This window comes from Eurytemora carolleeae, unplaced genomic scaffold, assembly GCF_000591075.1.
Source record: "Eurytemora carolleeae unplaced genomic scaffold, Eaff_2.0 scaffold37, whole genome shotgun sequence".
Lineage (NCBI taxonomy): Eukaryota > Metazoa > Arthropoda > Copepoda > Calanoida > Temoridae > Eurytemora > Eurytemora carolleeae.
In genome coordinates, this window is record NW_019396242.1 from 415944 (window position 1) to 436656 (window position 20713).

The 20713-nt window shown below is 32.4% G+C and overlaps 1 protein-coding gene across 2 annotated transcripts in view; it reads right to left on the minus strand.

The window, feature by feature from the left end:
• LOC111699141 (zwei Ig domain protein zig-8) overlaps positions 1-20713 on the minus strand; it is a 44112-nt gene that overhangs the window by 14837 nt on the left and 8562 nt on the right. For both annotated transcript variants that reach the window (XR_002764690.1, XM_023469727.1), the window contains exons 3-5: positions 15242-15299; positions 10391-10514; positions 1837-1953 (exon numbers count right to left, since the gene is read on the minus strand). Coding sequence is in view for 1 of the 2 variants with exons in the window: in XM_023469727.1 (XP_023325495.1) it covers positions 1837-1953; positions 10391-10514; positions 15242-15299 (299 nt within the window). In the remaining variant the exon portion in view is untranslated. The remainder of the gene's footprint in view (positions 1-1836; positions 1954-10390; positions 10515-15241; positions 15300-20713) is intronic.

A 20713-nucleotide genomic window follows, 5' to 3' on the forward strand; every position in this document is an offset into this window, starting at 1 on the left:
GGATAACTGGATTAGGAAACCAGGAGAACTGGATTGGGAAACCTTGATAACTGGAGTAGGAAACCTGGAAAGCTGGATTAGGAAACCAGGTGAACTGGATTAGGAAACCTGGATAAATGGAGTAGGAAACCTGGAGAACTGGATTAGGAAACCAGGATAACTGCTTAAGGAAACCAGTATAACTGGATTAGGAAACCAGGATAACTGGATTAGGAAACCTGGATAACTTGATTAGGAAACCAGGAGAACTGGATTAGGAAACCTGGATAACTGGAGTAGGAAACCTGGAGAACTGGATTAGGAAACCAGGATTTCTGGATTAAGAAACCTGGAAAACTGGATTAGGAAACCTGGATAACTGGATTAGGAAACCTGCATAACTGGATTGGGAACCATATAAAACTGGATTAGGAAACCAGGAGAACTGGATTAGGAAACCTGAAGAATTGAATTAGGAAACCAAGAGAACTCGATTCGGAAACCTGAAGAAAATTGAATTAGAAAACCAGGAGAACTGAAATAGGAAACCTTGAGATAAGACTGGAAACCAATGGATCTGGATCCGTATGCCAATTGAGGACAAATGATCTTCAATACTCATAAAAGGAGTGTTGGAGAACTAATTTTGTTCCGAGTACAGTTCATAAATCTTGACAGAACTTGAAGCTTTTCTTTTAGTTTTCATTTCTTTCAAAACTTTTCTTCTTGAACCCTTCTTCTCTTTGTGCCTGGAGATATATCCATCCTTATTCCTCAACCTAGGATTCCTGTTAACCCTATTCAGGCTGAAGTCTGGTTTACCCAAAATAGTCTTCTCTATTTCCTTATTGTGATACAAATCTAAAACATCTGATACACTTTTGAAAAGCCCTTGGGCTCTTCTTTAATAATCTGCAAAATAATTTGCAAATTTGCAAAATTCCAAATATTTTTTGCAATTTCAAGTTATTAGCAAAAAATGTGACAGCAGAAAAGGTGTGTAAATATGATAAATAAAAAAAAACGTCAGGGGGGGTCCCAGGCACCCCCCTGACGGAATAGGGTTAAAGGCTGAATAGAAAAAACTGAATAGAAAAAATCATAATAAACTAATTAGAATTGATTTCAAAAGGAATTGAGGTTTTGCCACAAACTCTGATGTTCTAATACTAATATCTCTGCCATTCAATGCCGTAGACCTTATATATTTCAAACTATAAATTCTGTTAGATCAAATAATTCAAGTTTGAAATGTCTAAGGTTTTCGTCATCAGGTTGAACAGATAAAGGGATTAGAAAGTTCGAGTTTGTTGCAAAGACTCAATTCCTTTACAGACATAGAACTTGCATGCAGAATATTTTGCTTTTACTACATGTGATATGTTAAAAGTTAAATGTATATACATATACATAGACATATATTTACGCATAGATTTAACGGTGTAACATTGATACATATATTGTAATGTACATGCATGGATCTTATAGGTTTAACTTCTGGTAAATGCTTATATAGGATCTGAAAGTGTCATATTGATATATGCATCCATTGAAATATTATTTATACAAAGTTAAGTTCAATTGCTATTACATAGACTCGTATTTAATTAAATACAGTGATAACCATAAAACTTAGAAATACGAAGACGATTTGTAGAATCAAGTTATAACTTTGAAAATTCTATTGAGCATGAAACACTGCAATTGCGCAGTGTAAACAAACCTATTTAACTAAATTAGTGATATAATAAGTGTCTAGTAAAGGAATTTGCTTAGTAACAACATCAAAAACACTTAACTATTGTTTTCTGGTTATCCCTGTAAATCTATCAAATCTATTAGTATATCTGTGTGTACCTGGAGAACCCAGTTGAATGATCCCTCCTTGTATAGAACCTTGAACCTACTGTCTGTTGTAAATGTAAGAAGACCATTGGTGAGAATATGCCAATCTCTCCTCCGAACCCAGGATATCTAAACAAAAACAAAAAATTTAAGAAAAAATGGCAATGCCCTCTTCTGGTCAATATAAAGTGTTAAATGGATTGTTCACACCAAGGAGTATGGAATACAAGGGAGATACAACTGACGCGGTTTGCCCTACCATATGATTATGCATGCTTTGCAGACGGGTACTCCATTTGTATAAGAAATATTTAGAATAGGTTATTGTATACGCGGTAATTGTACATCAGACTCCCTGGTTCACACATTTTCCAGTGATCCTTCAGTTATAGTGTTCCATAACAATTCCTAGTTCCCTTTAACACACTAAACTAAGCTAGTTGGGTAGTTCGGATACTGTAGAAAGTGCGGCCGCGCCATCAAAGTTGAAACCAAGTCGGCATATAGGATAGGGTCGGACCCCGCGTCACTATGTCCGGTACAAGGGGCCGTTCCGGTTCAAATTCAAATTAACCGTTGTTTATCGTGAGCTTAAAGCCTGATAAACGATCAGCTTCATATATGCTACCATTTCATATTTACTCTGATAATCTGATAAATTAAGTTAAAATACTATTCTAAAGTTTCACTGGCGACTTTAAACTAAACTAAAGGGATGAGTGTACTTAATATAAAGTTAAGTTCAATGTACTAATTTTAATTAGTTTATTATCAAAGTTTCTAATTGTGTTCATTTATATGCATTAGTAGATGTAATTATATTACTGTTTCTCTAGTTTTGTAATGCATCAGTACTGTTTCTCTATTGTGTAATGCATCAGGACTGTTTCTCTAGTTTGAAATGTATCAGGATGGTTTCTCTAGTTTGTAATGCATCAGGACTGTTTCTCTAGTTTGTAATGCATCAGGATGGTTTCTCTATTTTTGTAATGCATCAGTACTGTTTCTCTATTGTGTAATGCATCAGGATGGTTTCTCTAGTTTGTAATGCATTAGGATGGTTTCTCTAGTTTGTAATGCATCAGGATGGTTTCTCTAGTTTGTAACGCATCAGGATAGTTCCTCTAGTTTGTAATGCTTCAGGACTGTTTCTCTAGTTTGTAATGCAATGCATCAGGACTGTTTCTCTAGTTTGTAATGCATCATGATGGTTACTCTAGTTTGTAATGCATCAGGATGGTTTCTCTGGTTTGTAATGTATCAGGAAATTTTCTCTAGTTTGTAATGCATCAGGAAATTTTCTCTAGTTTGTAATGCATCAGGATGGTTTATCTATTTTGTAATGTATCAGGATGGTTTGTCTAGTTTGTAATGCATCAGGATGGTTTCTCTAGTTTGTAATGCATCAGGATGGTTTCTCTAAGTTTGTAATGCATCAGGATGGTTGTGTGGTTATAAACCTGTTTAGAATTAAACCTTGGCAAATTATATTTCGTGCTTAAAAACAATGGAGAAATTTTTAGAATTAAACACTGTTCAAGTCAGAAAAAGAACGCTTCTACATTTTTGAAATGGGGGGTTTGTAACAGGGGGTTTTATCAAGAGGAGGGGTTGTATTAAAGGGGTTAAATCAGAAAGAGTTAAATCAGGACAAGGAAATGGAACAGAGTTAAACCAGATGCAGGAAGTTTATTGCATGGAAGAGGAGGTAAAAGTAAAATTACCGGTATTCATTGTTTAAAATAGAATTGTTTTATTACACTATGGAGGGTTAGTTGATTGCGTAAATAAACTGATGAATATCACAAATATAAATATATATTGATAAAACTATACATATATTGGATTTGTGTTTATATTGCGGGTTGATTATTATCAATTTATATTTTTTTATCGTTTTTTTTTTCAAACAAAAACATTCACATTTGTTTATGAGAAACACATTTATGTTATTGAATGACAATTAGGGTTTCCTTTTTTATCAATGTGTACTGCATACTACAATATCAGACCTAAGTATTGATGTGTACTGCATAGTACAATATGAGATCTAAGTATCAATGTGTACTGCATAGTACAATATCAGATCTAAGTATTAATGTGTACTGTACAGGATAGTACAATATAAAGATCTAGGTATTGATGTGTACTGTACAGGATAGTACAATATAAAGATCTAGGTATTGATGTGTACTGTATAGTACAATATCAGATCTAAGTATTAATGTGTACTGTACAGGATAGTACAATATCAGATCTAGGTATTGATGTGTACTGTACAGGATAGTACAATATCAGATCTAGATATTGATGTGTACTGTACAGGATAGTACAATATCAGATCTAAGTATTGATGTGATACTGTACTGGATAGTACAATATAAAGATCTAGGTATTGATGTGTACTGTATAGTACAATATCAGATCTAAGTATTAATGTGTACTGTACAGGATAGTACAATATAAAGATCTAGGTATTGATGTGTACTGTATAGTACAATATCAGATATAAGTATTAATGTTACTGCAAATTACATTATAAGATCTAAGTATTGATGTGTACAGGATAGTACAAGAATTAAGTATCAATGTGTACTGTATACTTCAACTGTTGGACAGGGAATAAAAATAAAAGGGAAGGGAAATGGCGCTGGTCTGGCATGAGAAAGCCAGTCGCACTGCTTTGCAGACGAACTCGTTATTACAAACGCACACTCTTTTGGTACAGACACGCAACATGACTACAGTCAAGGAAATTGAAGAACAATGTCGTCAATTATAATTAAACTTGAATAACGAGTAGTTTATTGTAAACTTCAATCAAATAATATTCTTTGCATGAAAATTTGGCTTATAGTGTTGACTTAAATATGTAAATAATATATTACATATATATGAAACTTATTTTTAACTAAACAATTAACAATAAACAAATGTACTCTCCAAGACTGTACAAATACCAAGATTCATGTAAGTGTCTATACCTACAGTACACGCCTTCGGTTTGTTATTACTTACACACACTCCTTGGTACAGACACGCATACATGACGTTTCCGCCCCCTGCTATCGGATCTAAGTATTGATGTGGACTGCAGATTACAATCATTGGACCTAAGTATTAAAGTGCACTTCAAATTGCAATTATTGGAATTGAGTCTAAATTTTTCTTCTCCCGATATCTTTGCAACTGATAGTATAAATCTTTCATATTTCAAACTTAGTTTTTTTACCGAACAGAATTCATAGTTTGAAATATCTCAGGTTTAACACATTTGTTTGTAAAGAAAAAGAGTTTGCGGCAAAAACAAAAATCCCTTTCCGGTTTCGAATATCGATGTTTTGAAAATGCAGGTTTTCTATTTTATTCTTGCGTGTGATGTTTTATGTATGCAAGCCCTAGATTCAACCCCTTCTATCTCGACATGCATTTAAACTTTGAAATAAAAACAATTTGGAAATCGGTAAAATTAAACGTCAAACAGTTCATATCTATCTATTGGAATACGAAAATCTTATTTTTGACAATTTCTATTCTAGTCTATATGTACCTCAAATTCGAGCTCACGTAATCTCTTCAATTTTGCATTTCTTTAACTTTTAAGTTTAATTTAAGTTGATTTGTGCCTTTGTTTTTGGTCTTTTTCTTTAAGTCCCTGAAGTCAAACTATGAGTTTCTCATCTAGCCAATTACTCTTTGCTTAAAGAAATTGAGTCTTTGTCACAAACTCTGATTTTGTAATCCCAATATCTTTGCAACCCATTGTCGAATACCTCAGATATTTCAAACTATAATTTCTGTAATATCAGATAATCTAAGTTTGAAATATCAAAGGTTTACATTATCAGATTTAAAAGATAAAGGGATTAGAAAATTCGAGTTTGAGGCAAAGACTCATTTCCTTTGCCTCAATAAGAATAGACTTCAATTATTTGGTTGCATATTAGTTAATGTTTCTAAATTTGAGTGCGCAAATCAGCGTTTAGCAGATTCACAACGTTATTTAATTTATGGCGATATTTTATCGTATTTTTGGTTTAATTATTTCGTATATTTTAGTTCTCATGTTTTCGTTTAATACAGTTCATGAGGAAGAATTATTTTTGACAGTAAAAAAATGATTACCGCTTAAACTCTAAGATTACGATTGAAATGCTGCAATAAACTTTCTAAAACTTTTGAACGGAATAAACTTCATTGAACTGAACTTAAAAAATTCAAAGTTTTGGCAAAAAAAATTTAAAAGTAGTTGAGTCTTTGCCACAAACTATGATTTTATAGTTCCTCTATCTTTTCAACCCAATTTCGTAGACCTTACTTATCTTAAATTATGAATTCAGTATCGATCAAATATCAGAAACGAAATATAAAAGGCTTACACCATTTGGTTGCAAAGATATAGGGATTAAAAAATTCGATTTTTTGGCAGGGACTCAAAATCTTGTTTTTTGTTTTGTTTTTAAATTAGATTACTATAATAAAAAAGAAACAATAATAATTGTGAACATAAAAATTTAAGACGTATGAACACGTCTCTGTATTTTTTTGGGACACTCTGCAGTTGAGAGAGTAGAATTATTCGAACCTTTTAAACCTTTTAAACTTGATAAACCTGAGAAAAGAAAATAAATGTACATTTCTTCTCCTCCATTGCAATCTTTAGAGTTTTATTTCATTTTATAATATTTACAATTTTCTCATTTTTCAATCTTCCACCAGATATTTCAAGTATAGCCGAGTCAACCTTTTGAAAATAAGATTTTTACACTTAAACTTTTTTTCCAATATATATTTGTTGTTATATTCCAATATATATTTGTTGTTATTTTCCAATATATATTTGTTGTTATTTTCAAATATATATTTGTTGTTATTTTCTAACATATATTTGTCGTGTTTTCCAATATATATTTGTTGTTGTTTTCCAATATATAGTTGTTGTGTTTTCCAATATATATTTGCTGTTGTTTTCCAATATATATTTGTTGTTGTTTTCCAATATATATTTGTTGTTGTTTTCCAATATATATTTGTTGTTGTTTTCCAATATATATTTGTTGTTGTTTTCTAATATATATTTGTTGTTGCGCATAAAAAATACTCTCCTTGTACCCTGATTGCATGACAGATTGTAATTTCTATGATAATAATACAATCAACAAACTCAAATACTTTATACTTTAAATGAGTTTTTTCTTTATTACTTTTGTTTTTTTACACTTAGAAATATCTTAGACATATCTTAGAAATAAATGATGTTTTAAGTGTAGGAATGTTTTTAGTAATAAAGGAATTAGAGTTTTTAGAATTGCTTACTTTTTAGAGAGACTTTACAAGTGCGTTACAAAAGCTACGAATTCTCAAAGTTTGAGCAGGCCTCCCCACCCCCCAAAAAACATGTTATTTTGTTATATCTTATTAAACGAAACAGTTGGTTAGAAATTTCAATAGAGCAAATTGAATAAAATTTGTAAAATAATAAAATTTTGTATTGAAAATGTGAATATTAGAAAGAGGAATGGGGAACTAGAACATTAATATAATAGATTAATAAATTTGCATAACTAAATCTTATTTAAATTTATTCATATTTTGATATAACATTTTCTGTATCCATCTATATACATTTTGAACGTTTAGATTGATTTTTTTTAAGCTGACTCCGATTTTTTAAAAACTAGGTATTTAGGACGCTTCGTGCCTTTTTCTCAATGATAATTTCAGCTTTTCAATATTACTTTCAATGCACCATTTTATCTTTCTGCATCATCAGATGAAAACTTTTCGCAGATTTCTGTATTTCTTAGGTGAATTTTTTTTTCTCAATCAAAGTTTTTCTTATTCTGAAAACCAGAGATGTTTGGTTTTAATTGCCACAAAATAATTGGGCCTGGTTGGTCTGAAATGAGTCTGCTTACTCTGCACAATTGATGTATCTCAGGCTTATTGGACTTTTTAAAGTTATAACTTGATTCTAATAGTCGGGTTCATATTTCTGGTTATAACTGTCTATCATAACATACATATATTTATAACAAGATGACTAGCTAATGTTTTTTAATGGTTTTTAATGGTTTTATTAAACAACGCCTTGTCTATAGACAGTAACAAAGTCAGGAAAATCTAACGAAAATAGTTCGAACTATGGCGTACGTATATTTCTTTCGTTTTTTCTTTTTAAATGTTGCAACCATTAAACAACATTAAACAAATGTTCAGCTAATTTAGCACGGCGAACTTTACTTGTAAAATATGTCAGGCACACGACATAGATTAATAATTCCAAATTAACAATATTCCCCAAATTGCCCCCCCCCCTCCCCCTCCCAAGTTCCTTGATATATTTTACCCTCCCCCCTTTGCCCTCCGACAGGGTGTTATACACTGCAAAAATAAAATAAAAATACTGTGTTTGTGTTTTAAGAAGTTTTTGCCACAAACTATGAATTCTGTTTAAATCAAATAATTTAATTTACAATATCAAAGGTTTACCCTTTAATACCTTTTTAACGGAAAGAGCCTATACACAACCTTTACTTAAAATTTTATTTATTTAAAATTTTCAAATGATAGAAAATGTGGGCTGGGATCCAATAAGTCTGAACTCTAGAACCTATATATTATTGCCCGGTTTCTTTGTGAGGTTCAAGCTATGATTTAACTGCGACTTTTCCTAGCTTAGCTATGATTTTGTATTCGTTAGTCCAAAATCAGAGCAAGATCGAAGCTTAGGTTTGATCTGAAGTCGGAGCCAAATCATAGCTAAACATCAGCTGATGGAAATCACACCTGAGATTGGATTTAGCTTCGACTTCACAGCTAAATCACAGCAAATGGGAACAAACTATTCGCCATTTTTAGGCATTCACCATGATTTTGGGTACATTAAAACTACTAAATGGCAAAACATGAAAATAGAGACCAGAAATAATATGCCAAGATGCATAGTTCAGAAAAATGAAAATATTTCTAAACATTTTTGAAAAAAACCTAAAAATAGTGTTTTTTTCAAAATAGATATTTTTTAATTTTTTAACTAATAAGTTTAAAAAATATTTTCTAAAATAAAAAATCTAAATTTTCTTAAGAATATTTATTTTTATTTTGAATACTAAAAAAAGATTTTTTTAAAACAAAAATAAACCTTTTTATCAGATATTTCCTTTTATAGATTATTTCTGTTATTCTCTTTTTTTTCTTCATCTTTTATCTCTATCTATCTATCTATGTTTTTATTAGTCTATCCATCTATCTAATTTATCAATCATTTTACAATTTTAAGGCCAAAAATCAAAGACGACTTTTAAAGGGCTCCAGAAAATATGAATGCCCCACTAAATTTTATTTTTTGCTGTCAGGAAGGCCAGCTGTCATCAAATCATAGTCAGAGCAGCTTGGATTGGATTCATAAAACAAATTATTTGAACTTTGACTAGATCTGAAATCATACTATATCCAACCTCAAAATTTTGACTTATGAATGAGCTTTGACTATGATCGGAAATCTAACCTTGTAGCTGTGATCTCAAATCATAGTCAGAGTCAAAGCAAGTTACAGCTCGATAAAGATACCTGGCTTATATCTCTAAATAATCTTGTTAAAACAAATTCTAACAAAGACGATCCCCCATGAAGCTTGTGTGCTACAATCGGCCCTGTATTATGCTCAAGACAGAAATATTTTTTCCGGTTGATCAATGTGTCAACGTTCCTCCTCCCCCCCCCCCTTCTCCGCCTGTTGGGGAGCGTAGAGACAGTTAGGATAGATTAGTCGGAACGCGAAGATCTCCGGCCCAGAAGAGCGACCTGACTCCTCCATGAAGCCACAGATATCTAGCCTTGCAGCTAATGCTACCATCTAAGCCAACAATGTCCCAAAGCTTATCCTGCAACCTAAGAGTTGACAGAGTCCTCACCCCAGCGCCAATGATAAAACTGCGATCTCCCCCCGAGACTGAAGCCTAGATGTGAGCGAACCTGCTGTCAAAATACTGCTGACCTGCATACCATAGCAAGATGAAGCTTTAGCTGTTTACAATGATCATGATCACCTTTAATAATCAATAGTGCTTTTTTTATTTTCAAACCTTTTTAAGATGCCTCTATAGAAAACTATTTTAAAACTTTTATATTTGAAACAATTCAATAAAGTTATCGGATAGCCGTTATTTCTTTTATTTAGCTGACTTTTATGTCAACAAATCTAAGCTGTATCTCTAAATAACCTACTGTATCTCTAAATAACCGGTATACTATATCTCTAAATAACTTACTGTATCTATATATAACCTACTGTATCTCTAAATATCCTACTGTATCTCTATATAACCTACTGTATCTCTATATAACCTACAGTATCTCTAAATAACCTACTGTATCTCTAAATAACCTACTGTATCTCTAAATAACCCATATACTATATCTCTAAATAACCTACTGTATCTCTAAATAAATAACCTACTGTATCTCTAAATAACCCATATACTATATCTCTAAATAACCTACTGTATCTCTAAATAACCCATATACTATATCTCTAAATAACTAAAATATTTCTAAAACTTACCAATGGATAACTGACAGGTCTATCTCCGCTGGTTTTAATAGGACAGTCGAGGAATGCAGTTCCTTCTCTGAGTACAGTAATATTCTTGGGAGCAGGAACAAACTCCGGTATACTCTCAGCAGTCCTGGATAATTAGATTAGTTTCATCTTATCCTAGTTCTTGTCAGGAGGATATAGGAGGAGATGATATATCAGGTCTAGGAGACATGTCAGGGGTTCAACAAATATATAAATACAGAAAAATATGATATATCACATACTTGTGTGTAAAATCAAAACTAGAAGTGCTACGAGGTCTCAAAGTCTTTCCAATAATGCATAAATTTGATCTTCTACATCTGTCTGTCATTTCTACGCTTATTTAGATTACACTGATGTGCTGTTATATATGTATTGTATAAAACAGTTGGAACATCCTTCTGTCTTCCTCAGTTAGAACAGTTTCTAATCCCAAACTGAACTATATAGCTTTGCAATTTACACACATCACTTAAAAGAGACTGCACACTAATTACAACATGACTCTTATTCAAAAGGTCTTTAAGTAAAATTTCAAGTGACATGCATGCAAAGATGGGAACGCCCTATTCATAACGGTATCCTTTCAAGCTTTGTCTGTTCAAGTATGAATTAGATACTCATGTGCTTATAAGAAATTGAGTCTTTGCCACAAACTCTGATTTTTAAATTCCCATAATTTAGCAGTTTAATGGCGTTATAGAGCTTAGATATTTCAAACTTTGAATTTTTTAGATTAAGGTTTTAAATATTAAAGGTTTACACTATCAGGTTATAAAGATTTAGGGATTACAAAATTTGAGTCTGTGGCAAAGACTTAAATCCTAAGGAAAAGTATCGTTTTTTTCAATTGTGGTTTCTCTGACTTGCGCATTTAAACTGTATGAAGCCATGTAGGAATTATCAGAAATAAACATTTTAAAACTTAGAAAACGAAGTTCTCTTCCCCATTATTGCAGATGAGATAAAGGTTTCAAGAGTACAGTTGTTAATACGGTCATTTCCATCTTTTCACTTCAACATACGATTTAATACAGTTCCTTAAAAATATTGTATTCATCACGATAAAATTTAGTATCCCCTGTTTTTGTATAGAAATGCTTAAAGTAAAAGTATTAGTTAAGTCCTAACTTGGGGAAAACTTCTGTTTTGGGAATAATAATAGTCCAATAAATAACCAAAAAAATATTAATATTTATAATAAATAAAGAAAAATGGTGGTGAAAGTCAACAATTTTATGTTTTATAAATCAAAACTGAAGGTGACGATATCGATAGAATTCCAGGGTTTTCATGAATATATAATGGGTATAATGAGTATCAAAGCTTTGTCAGATCAAGTATGAATCATGAAATAGATATCCACGTTTTTTAAAACTAATTATTTTCATTTAAAAAAAGTGTTTGCGCATTTACAGCGGCTCCAGAAACAATGAAGAATTGAACACTTTCAAGATAAAATCCGACTTTATCTTTCACATTATTTATCAGATTAAGTTTTCAAGGATACCGTTGTAAATCAGATATCTCTTTAAATGGTCACTTAAGATTACGTATACAGTCCCATACAGTCCCTTACATAGACGATTATTATTTAGCTTACTACAAGCCATAATTGCATAGACATTTTTTTTGCCTAAAACTAAAACTCTGATGTAAATAAAAGTATAATTCTTGGTATGATTGATATTGCTTGGATCCATCATTAACTAAAATAAAGGTCGAATAAAATAAGCAAAAAATATCAAAATTAACAGCTGCGCCATTTTTATTGTCGTAGTGTTATCTCTCCCTACAAGAAACTTGCATTCAGACTTACTTTAGATTAAGTACGGTTTGGAATGAGTGCAATTGGTGCAATTAGTGCAATTAGTGTGCAAATAATCCTGTGAGGATTACTAGAAATCAGAAGAATTTGCCAAACCATAGGATCGAAAGTGTGTAATTTTTCAGTAGAAATGCGCAGCATTGATAAGGAAATCGTTCACCAATTTAATCGGTTATTCTTAATTACGTTAGTATTTCAGAATTACTGTGATGTACAATATACAACATTGAACATTAATACATTATACAACTTTGAACATGAATACATTATGCAACATTGAACCTGAATACATTATACAACATTGAACATGAATACAATATACAACATTGAACATTAATACATTATACAACATTGAACCTGAATACAAAACACAGTTAACATTAAACATGAATTCAATATACAGTTAACATTTCATGATAAAAGTTAACTGTAAATTGTATTCATGATCAGTGTTAATTGTATATTGTATTTATGTTGAGTCTTAATTGTATATTGTATTCATACTCAATGTTGTATATTATATTATATTGATGTTTATGTTTATACTGTTTTCATGTTCAATATTAATTGTATATTGTAGTCATGTTCAATGTTGTATTTTTTATTTATGTTCAATGTTAACTGTATATTGTATTCATGTTAAATGTTGCATATTTTATTTATGTTCAATGTTAACTGTATATTGTATTCAGGTTCAATGTTAACTGTATATTGTATTCATGTTCAATGTTAACTGTATATTGTATTCAGGTTCAATGTTGTATATTGTATGAAAGGGTTTCCACTTGTATACAATAAAGTTGACAGGAAAATCTCTGAATTGGTTATATTCCACTTTTTCAAGTTTAAATCCCAGCTTTAGCTGAACCCAATTCTATTTAGAATTTAAGTTTAAAATTTAAAGTTTATACAGAAGGAAAGGGATTTTATGGATATGTAACATCAATGTATGAATGGGCAGTACTCAAATTTTGCTCTTGTACTCGGAAATTATTTTAAAAATTTAATTCTAATCCATTTACCCAGCAAGAATGAGAGCGTATTAAACGAGATTTAGGACGTCCTGAAGACTCCCCAAGATCCTCAATTTTCCAAAAAGAATCAAATTGCATCAAATATCTTGTAATATGAGATATAACCATTAAAATATTTAGTTATCCTGCCCCCCGTCTCCTTTTTCCTTGCATGTTCTCTGTTATCCCACACATCTTGAAGTAGTCTTGTGTCAAGTCAAAAAAAGACTTCTTCCTCTAATCCTCATGTTAGCCTGTTCCTCTCCATATTTTAATACCTCTGTTAATGGTCTTGCCAAGACACGCCAAGACGACCCTTAATCATATTTCATTCACATGTGTTATGTCCCATCCCCACTTTAGCCTGTTCCCCCATATTTGAACCACATCTGTTAAAGGTCTTGCCAAGACAACGCCAAGATGATCCTCAGTTTTATGATGATATTGTAGAGGATATATTTTTTCCTTTAATCCGAACTAGGAATCCTGGAAGAAAAATGAGAAAATACAGGAAAAGATATATGCTAGTGGAAATCCAGTAGCATCAACCAACCTGCATCAGGTCAACATGTTGTAGCAGCTCTTCCTGGTGAGTTAGCAGTCAAGCTACAAGATTTCTTTGAAAAAGTTCCAGAGGAGAATCAGTACACAGTCCTGAAATCCTGCCTCTTAAAAAAGTTTAGTTATACAGATTTAGAAAAGGAAGAAATGGTTCATTCAATGCCTGGTCTTGGTGACAGAGAACCATCTGACCTAATGGATGCCTTAATAGCTGTTTGTCCTTGCAGGTCAACAAATATCCCAGTTGTTCATTAATGAAAATTTTTAATAATCTGCATATATTTTGTTGTTTAGTTAAGGCAACCCCTGGGTCATCCTCAAGAAGAATCTTTAGGACATCACTGTGAAGTAAGGGCGTACACAAGTTTCCTTAATAAAAAATATTATTTTGGAGTGGACCATTTCCAAGTGCCACCCCGCCCCCTCCAAAGATTTTAAAAAAATTTTTTGGGGGGGACCCTGTGTACGCCCCAATTTGACAGTGTCTTGTGAAGACCCAGTTTGGACTGACTTGAGGACACCCTCAGGACTTCCTACTGCAGAGAATTTTTTTTTGTGGTGGGGTCTGTGTGTATACGCCCTGAATTGACCGCGACTGTGAAACACCAGTCAGGACGTCCTAAAGACATGTGCAGAGAGGGGGGGGGGATATGGAGAAGAGCTTTAAAACAGCTGCCGGAGAAACACAGGTGGCGACACACAGACTAAAATACGACCACACACATGGGACCCTGCAGACACAAATGCCATTAGTAACCTGATACCCCAGTTCATGAACAGCGTCCTAAACCTCATCTTTCCGGTTTAAATAGGACTACCTCTGAAGGATTAATTGTGGGTCTTGAGGACGTCCTATCAATTTTAGACTTCTTTTAGACAATTTTAGTCAATTTTAAACTTCTTTCGTCGTCTCCCGTTCTTGCTGGGTAATTCTTTTTATTTAAATACATAATAAATTCACTCTTTACATCATGCTTTCAAATCCCTGATAAAAATCTAGTTTTTACAAAAACTGTATTCTTATATTATATTGTAGTTTTACTAACATTTATGTTCTGCTTAAATATGAAATATAGATTAAAATATAATAATAAAGTTGCAAACATCAACATTGCGGTTTTATTCTACAAAAAGCTTAATATATTTGTATATTATATATTCATTTATATAAATATATTTATAATATTAAATAATTTGAGGCGGTAGAATAATCATATTTTACTTACAGTTTTTCAAGTGGAATATATTTGTATATTATATATACATTTATATAAATATATGTATAATATTAAATAATTTGAGGGGGTTGAATAATCATATTTTACTTACAGTTTTTCAAGTGGAATATATTTGTATATTATATATACATTTATATAAATATATGCATAATATTAAATAATTACAGGGGTAGAATAATCATATTTTACTTACAGTTTTTCAAGTGGAATATATTTGATTGAGTCATCATGTGTCATCACTCTGTGTCCTTCTGAAATAAAATATTTTTAAAGGATTTAAAAAAAGTAAAGTTAAGCTTCATAATTATTCCACTTGACATTTGAATTTTATGATTTTAAGTCAAATAAATTTTCAAAAATTCTATCGTATCGGATTAAATGCCATTTTTCATGGCCTTTCTTTTCTTGGTCGACAATGAAGATTCCTGAAATCTTGTTAGTCCAATTCCCAAACTTTGGTCAATAAGAGATGGGATAAAAGAAAGGATAGGACAGAGAAGGAGAAGGGAAAGATAAAATATATTTCAATAATTTAAAAGTTTTCCGCTCTGTTGTTGATTAAAGTCAGAGATTACACAGAGAGGCCGGAGGGGGTGATCGCTGTCTATGGTAATGTAATTTTTTTGCATCTAAACACATTATCAGCATACCCAAAAAAACACCAATACAAGGATTTGTATAATTTTATCAGATTTGGTGTACAAAATAGTTTTATAATATAAAAAGAAATCAAATAACTACAGCATGTTTCTTCTGTTCTATCTGTTTACTCTTTGATTAAAGTCTGCACAGTGTTAATACAATTAATCTGAACCCGGGAATAAACTTGGAACAGTTTGTGAAGATAATTAAACCTCAGGGAACAGGATGACACCTAAAATAAATCCAGGATGTCTGGGCTAATTTTAGACAAAAAAAATATTTTTAAAAAAATTACTAAAAAGGGACTGTCCTTGTTATGTCAAGTAACATTCAGTTTAAAGAAGCGGGCATGTACCTAAATTACGTACAACAGTTTAAAGAAGGGCATGTACCTAAATTACGTAGAACAGTACCCTATACAACTTTATATGCATACTAGCTTGAGAACCCGGCACTGCCCAGGGTAATCATAGTTAATCTTGCCGTTTACCCGCATGTGGTCGATTTCACCGGGAAACTGAAAGTCGATCCACTCAAATCAGAATCTTAAAACCAGACTAAGAACATTCCCGTGGTTCTCCTGAGTTCCCCAATAAAAATTTGAGCCAAATCTGTTCAGCTATTCCTGAGTTATGATCGGACAAACGAAAACAGACAAACGGAGATTACAACTTTATATAGATGAACATTTCTGCAACGTACAGAAATCCGCAAGTAACTTTAAAAAATAGAAACCACGACAGAAAATGATGAAGCTCAAAGGCGAAAACTATGGATATTTCATTCATCCTTGATTATCCATATATTTTAAGGATACAGTCGTGATTGGGAAATGTCACTGCATAAAATGTCACTTGAAATTACATTCAATATAGTTCCTGTAAATTTAGAAGAAAAGGGTTTTACAATTTGTGACAGACAGACAAAGTACGAGTTTTATAATATTTCCGATGACATATTTTCTCCATAGAAAGACGAATCTGTTATGTTTGAGCAGGAATGATGTACTGTAAGGAAATACATTAGGTAGAATGAAACAGGATGAATAGCTAAGTATAAGATATTATTATTCTAGTATAATCTTCTATCAACATTAAACCTAATTATATCAATGTGAAGTAAAGGTTCCTGTATTCAAAAAGACAGGATTAACTAAACCTATTTGGATAAATATAATATAAGTATGATATAAGGGAAGAAAGGGGAAGGTAGGTATTTTCACAGATGCATTTTTCCAAAGGTGACTTCCCAATTGTGACAATTTCCCAAGCGAAAACTTCCCAAAGGTTAGGTAAGTTCTCCTGAGGCGCCGCAGGCCGCAATGAGGGTCAAGTGCTGAGTTAGGACAGGCTACGGGGCCTAGTGCTACGGCTAGAACAGGCTAAAGCCTAGTGCTGCGGCTAGAACAGGCTAGAGCCGAGTGCTGAGTTAGGACGGGCAACGGGGCCTAGTGCTGCGGCTAGAACAGGCTAGAGCCGAGTGCTACGGCTAGGACAGGCTTATAAAGTTGCCTCTTGGGAAAACCTCTTTGGGAAAGTACCAATAATTTTGATTATAGAGACTGTAGTAGATTTAATTTCGAGTGAATCTCCATTCATAAAGTGGCAAATAAATAATGGTAGTAGACTCTACGCAGCAAATTTTCCGCGGCATTCGCGCACAATTCTGTGAATGTAAACAGTAAATTAAGTGAAAGTATTTCTCATATTTGAGAATCAATCAAGTTTTCTGAGCGACAAACAGTAAAAATCAATTGTTTTAACATTAGGGATCGATATTACAGTTTTTTAGTTTACATAAGTTAATTGTTAAGATTCTGATATACGTGCAACTAATGAGAGTTTAATGTACAGTTAATTACTTCTGTACTCACATTATATATCAGCATATAGTGTATACTTTAAGTGTATAAATATAATTTATAATTTTGAAATTTCAGTTAAAATATCAGATTTCTATTGTGCGTATTGCCGTAAACTGCAAAAATATGCGGGGATGCCGCGGAAAATTTGCTGCGTAGAATCTACTAACATTATTTAACGTTTACCCAGAAATAACGCCACACCGGTTATATTTGACTGAACTAGGATGAAGGATTTGTCCTTATTTCATCCATTTACATGTTTGTATTCTGGGATATTAACTAGAAGAGAAATAGAATTAGAATAGAAACTAGAATAAATGGAAGGAAAGGGGGGAGGAGGGGGGAGTTAAATATCCCTTATATATGGTGTCTCTGATTTCTACGGCTTAATAAAGCTTGTCTGAGAGAGGGGAATATAAATTACAGTTTGTAGGGTTGGATCAGACCAGTTCGAGTCAATCCAGATTCAGTCTGATCGGATTAAATTGGGTTGGATTTAGTTGGATCGGTTCAGATTAAGTCGGATTAGGTTGGATAGAGTCGGATTAAGAATGCTCGGGTTTGATTGGGTATGATTATTGATATGGTTTGATTTGGGTTTTAGGATAAAAAATCTGGTTTAAATGGTTTATTAGTCGTATCTTGATGTTGAATTATCATCATCATGTTGGTAGATAAGGATAGAAAGGGTTAGAATTGGATAAACTCTTTGCTTTTAGTCTGGGATCTATAAGAAAAGGACTCTATTAAACGGATTGGTTTCTCTCCCAGTTCTCCTGGTAGACCCGGAGAAGAGAAGAAACCCGACAATCCAAATCCAACCCGATACTTTCTACATATAGTCAGTGCAAAAAGGTTTGGGAACATTAAACCTTTCACCATCACTTAGGATCGAGGTCTGATATCTTTCTTCTTCCTTCTATAAGGTTAGCGGACCTTTTATACATCACTACAAATTCAGGGCATTCCTCGCTTCTCTTTTTTTGCTTCAGCCCGGCGAATGTTTGAAAAAATTTACCAAGCTCATGTTTTGTTTAATCATTCAGGAAACAAAAGAGCTAACTTAATTTTCTTAGCTAAATTCAGAAACAAAGTAAAGGTATTTTTCTATCAGAAATTTTTATTCCAGATACAAATAATTGTGCAATTAATTTTTAAAAAATCATTTATAAACCCTTTAGGCCAAACACAGAAAGTACATTTTTTGCTCAAACTTAATGAACTTACATTCAAAATTCGGGTTTTGAAATATTAAAGTCACCTATTTCATTCTCAGACACCAAATAAGCATTAAATTCATTTCTTTCTTTTTCATTAGCTGTCTTTCAATTTACTTTTAAATTGTGATAGCAGAACATTTTCTAAAACTAAGATTGAAAATGTGAATAAAAGAAGTTTTGGGACAAAATTATAATAATCAATGTTGCTTTTCTGTGATGGCTGTTTTGCCTAGGTAAAGTACTAGTTTATACAAACAATACGAATTGGAATCTTATTTTTAACTATAGGTTTCCAGCGAACGAAAACTTTCCCGAAAAAAAGAAAAATCCGAATATTTTTGTTCGCATTTTACCAAATTTTGGGAAAATGATGGGAAATTTTGCGAGAAAAAAAAATCCTCGAAAAAGTTTTTGTAGCTGAAACAATTAATTGCACAAAAAATCTTTCTCGCATTTGTTTCGCAAAATTTCGCATTTTGTTTTCCCAAAAATTTTTGCATATATAATTTCGCGAAATTTTTGCATTCCTTATTTTGCAATTTTTCGCAAAACAGATTAAAGCGAAATTTCGCGAAAAAAGGAAAAAATTTTCGCATTTTTCGCGGGCGAACGAAATGCAAAAACAGCGAAATTTTCGTCAAACGATTTTCCCTTATCGCTGGAAACCCTATTTTTAACCATTGATCAGTTAAGAGTTTTTTTCTGTAAATATTTGAATAATTTCTAGGCATTAAAGCCAGGCCAACAAGCAGTGGTTGTATCAGTTTTATGGCTTGTATACATAAATACCATAAAACATTTGTACTCTTTAACCCTTCATGACATGACATAAGTTTTATTAAGAATAACATACAGTACAGTAGATCCTATTATTCTTATCCCGTGTTTAACAACGGGATTTAATGTAATGTAAATTAATTTCCTCTTCTCATTATTTTCTAAAAATTTGCCAGGTTTTCCATGAATATCTAATGTTCTCATATAAATTATACGGAGCCATCTTGAAAACTCAACAGTTTAACTACATATATAAAAAATTGCATAAATCTGATGCATATTAAATATTTTAAAATGCATTTTCATAAACTATTGACAGTAGAAATTGAATAGAGTACAAAAGACTAAAGTACACTAGACTAGATTACACTACACTATAGTACACAAGACTAGAGTACACTGACTATAGTACACTACACTATAGTACACTAGACTAGAGTACACAAGACTATAGTACACTAGACTAGAGTACACTAAACTAGAGTACACAAGACTAGAGTACACTAGACTAGAGAACACAAGACTAGAGTACACAAGACTAGAGTACACTAGACTATAGTACACTAGACTATAGTACACTAGACTATAGTACACTAGACTAGAGTACATCAGACTAGAGTACACAAGACTAAAGTACACTAGACTAGAGTACACCAGACTAGAGTACACTACACTATAGTACACAAGACTAGAGTACACAAGACTTTATTACACTAGAATAGAGTACACCAGACTAGAGTACACAAGACTATAGTACACTAGACAAGAGTACACCAGACTAGAGTACACAAGACTATAGTACACTAGACTAGAATACACTAGACTAGAGTACACTAGACTAGAGTACACTAGACTAGAGTAACCAGACTAGAGTACACAAGACTATAGTACACTAGACTAGAATACACTAGACTAGAGTACACTAGAATAGAGTACACTAGACTAGAGTACACTAGACTAGAGTACACTGGACTATAGTACACTAGACTATAGTACACAAGACTAGAGTACACTAGACTAGAATACACAAGACTAGAGTACACTAGACTAGAGTACACTAGACTAGAGTACACTAGACTGAAGTACACTAGACTAGAGTACACTAGACTAGAGTACACTAGACTATTGTACACCAAACTACATGAACTAATGAATTTCATTC